The 2,592-nt window shown below is 57.2% G+C and overlaps 1 protein-coding gene across 1 annotated transcript; it reads left to right on the top strand.

Moving 5' to 3' along the window:
- Window positions 1–1,278: 1,278 nt before the first annotated feature.
- MC3R (melanocortin 3 receptor) lies at window positions 1,279–2,345 on the top strand. The gene has a single exon (XM_077778367.1). The coding sequence runs from the start codon at window positions 1,374–1,376 to the stop codon at window positions 2,343–2,345; it is 972 nt and encodes a 323-aa protein (XP_077634493.1). The 5' UTR covers window positions 1,279–1,373.
- Window positions 2,346–2,592: the final 247 nt, after the last annotated feature.

Below are 2,592 nucleotides of genomic sequence, written 5' to 3'. Positions count from 1 at the left end.
AAACTACTTTTGGTTCAGTTCCTCAAAAACACTAAGCTTCCTTATAAAATAAGAAATCACAGGGATGAAAAACACGGCATAGGGAATATGGTCAGTGATACAGTAAAAGCATCACTTGGTGACACAGGGTAACTACAGACATCGGGCCAAGCAATGCGTGATGTACAGAATCGTTGGGTCACTATGATGTACACCTGCAACTAACATAACATTGTGCATCAACTGTACTTCAATTTACACACACACACACACACACACACACCTGGCTCTGCCCCAGCTCAGCTATTGAAATTGAACACACGTCTGTAGAGGTCCTACCCCCACTGATCTGATGCAGCAGGTCAGATGGGTCCCGGCACCCACGTTTGATGATGATCTCCACGGCCAGGGTAGAGAGCCACTGCTCTGTCTCAAGGTTTGGGGCGTGTCACTCCCTCTGCCTGGGACCCTTTCCTACCTCCTTCCACCCCAGCCCCCCCGCATCGCCGGATATTGTCTCTTCTTCCATAAAGCCAAGACTTAGATGCCCCTTCCTCCAGGAACNAGGAAGCCCCCCCCCCCACGCTCCCCCAGCCCCCTCCCCCGGCCGTCATCATCACGCATTCATCTCCTGCTTCGGACACCCACCACGTCTGGGAGAAACTGGGATGGCGTGCCGGTCTCACTCACCACTATATTCCCTGCACCCAGCAGAGCTGACACAGAGTAGGTGCTCCACAAATGACGGCTGTTAGAAAAGAAAATGAATGAACAAATTGGATGAGTGGATGCCTGTGGCAGTTTCCATGACAAATAAGCAGCGCTGGGCCATGCGAGCCCACGGAGGAGCGGTCTGGCCTGCAGGGGGCACCAGCCTGCTTCCTAATCTCCCTGCCCGAGCAGTACCTGCTGTCAGTCAAGAGAGGCGTCTGATGCTCAGTGGTCGCTTCGCCGCGCGGAAAACGAAGTAAGAGCCCTCTGCCCACGGCCCGTGTATGAAGACTGGGTGTCCGCCCCTCCCTTCTAGCAACAGGTGCCTCATCCCCAGTCCGGCTTCGAAAACAGCCAAAGCTGTAGCAACCGGGGGCAGGGTCTCCCGTTCCCAGGAGGGGAAGAGGTAAGAGGGAGAAGGAGGGCGACAGAGAGGAGTGTCCGTGAAACTGCCTGTCCTGGAAAAGCAGAGGAAAGTTCTTTGGTCTGTCTGCAGGCTGACTCTCTCTCCCCCTCTCTCCATCGTTTCGTTCTGGGGGAGAACAAGACCTCGGTCTGGACTGGACAGGCATCTACAAGCATCATCTGGAGGGAGAGTTTTCTTCTTTGCAGTAAACAGCAGCAGCAGCCGCCTCTGGACGTTGCTGGAGCCCCAGCTCAGAAGATCAGCCAGTCTGTTAGCCATGAACGCTTCGTGCTGCCTGCCGTCACCTCAACCAACGCTGCCCAACAGCTCAGAGCCCCTCACGGCCCCTTCCTTCGGCAACCAGAGTGGCAGCAGGTTCTGCGAGCAGGTCTTCATCAAGCCCGAAGTCTTCCTAGTGCTGGGCATCATCAGCCTGCTGGAGAACGTCCTGGTCATCGTGGCCGTGGCCAAGAACGGCAACCTGCACTCGCCTATGTACTTCTTCCTCTGCAGCCTGGCGGCGGCCGACATGCTAGTGAGCGTGTCCAACGCCCTGGAGACCGTCATGATCGCCGTCATCAACAGCAACTACCTGACCTTCGAGGACCAGTTCGTGCAGCACATGGACAACGTCTTCGACTCCATGATCTGCATCTCCCTGGTGGCCTCCATCTGCAACCTCTTGGCCATCGCAGTGGACAGGTACGTCACCATCTTCTACGCGCTGCGCTACCACAGCATCATGACCGTGCGGAAGGCCCTCGCCTGGATCGCGGCCATCTGGGTGTGCTGCGGCGTGTGCGGCGTGGTGTTCATCGTCTACTCTGAGAGCAAGATGGTCATCGTGTGCCTCATCACCATGTTCTTCGCCATGCTGCTGCTCATGGGCACCCTCTACGTGCACATGTTCCTCTTCGCCCGGCTGCACGTCCAGCGCATCGCAGCGCTGCCGCCCGCCGACGGGGCGGCCCCGCAGCCGCACTCGTGCATGAAGGGGGCCGTGACCATCACCATCCTGCTGGGGGTGTTCATCTTCTGCTGGGCCCCCTTCTTCCTCCACCTCATCCTTATCATAACCTGCCCCACCAACCCCTACTGTGTCTGCTACGCGGCCCATTTCAACACCTACCTGGCCCTCATCATGTGCAACTCCATCATCGACCCCCTCATCTATGCCTTCCGGAGCCTGGAGCTGCGCGCCACCTTCAAGGAGATTCTGTGCGGCTGCAATGGCATGAGCCTGGGCTAGGGTGCCAGGGCCCTGGGAGGGCGCGGGGGTACAGTCACTGTTGGCCCTCCATCCGGCCACAGGGTTTAGAAAAAGAGAAGAGATACTCGGAAGACATGAAGTCTGCCGACAGCCGCGATCACCCATGTCTTTTTGCTTTTACGCATGCAAAGCCTTTGGAAGGGGGGGGTGGACATGGTATGTAACAGGTGTTCCGAAAGGATTCCAAAGTGGGTAAGTCCCTGCTCTCCCGAAGAGGCCCTGGCAG

The sequence above is a fragment of the Crocuta crocuta genome, unplaced genomic scaffold (genome assembly GCF_008692635.1).
Source record: "Crocuta crocuta isolate KB4526 unplaced genomic scaffold, BGI_CrCroc_1.0 scaffold27, whole genome shotgun sequence".
Taxonomy (NCBI): domain Eukaryota; kingdom Metazoa; phylum Chordata; class Mammalia; order Carnivora; family Hyaenidae; genus Crocuta; species Crocuta crocuta.
This window is presented reverse-complemented; position numbering and strand designations above follow the sequence as displayed.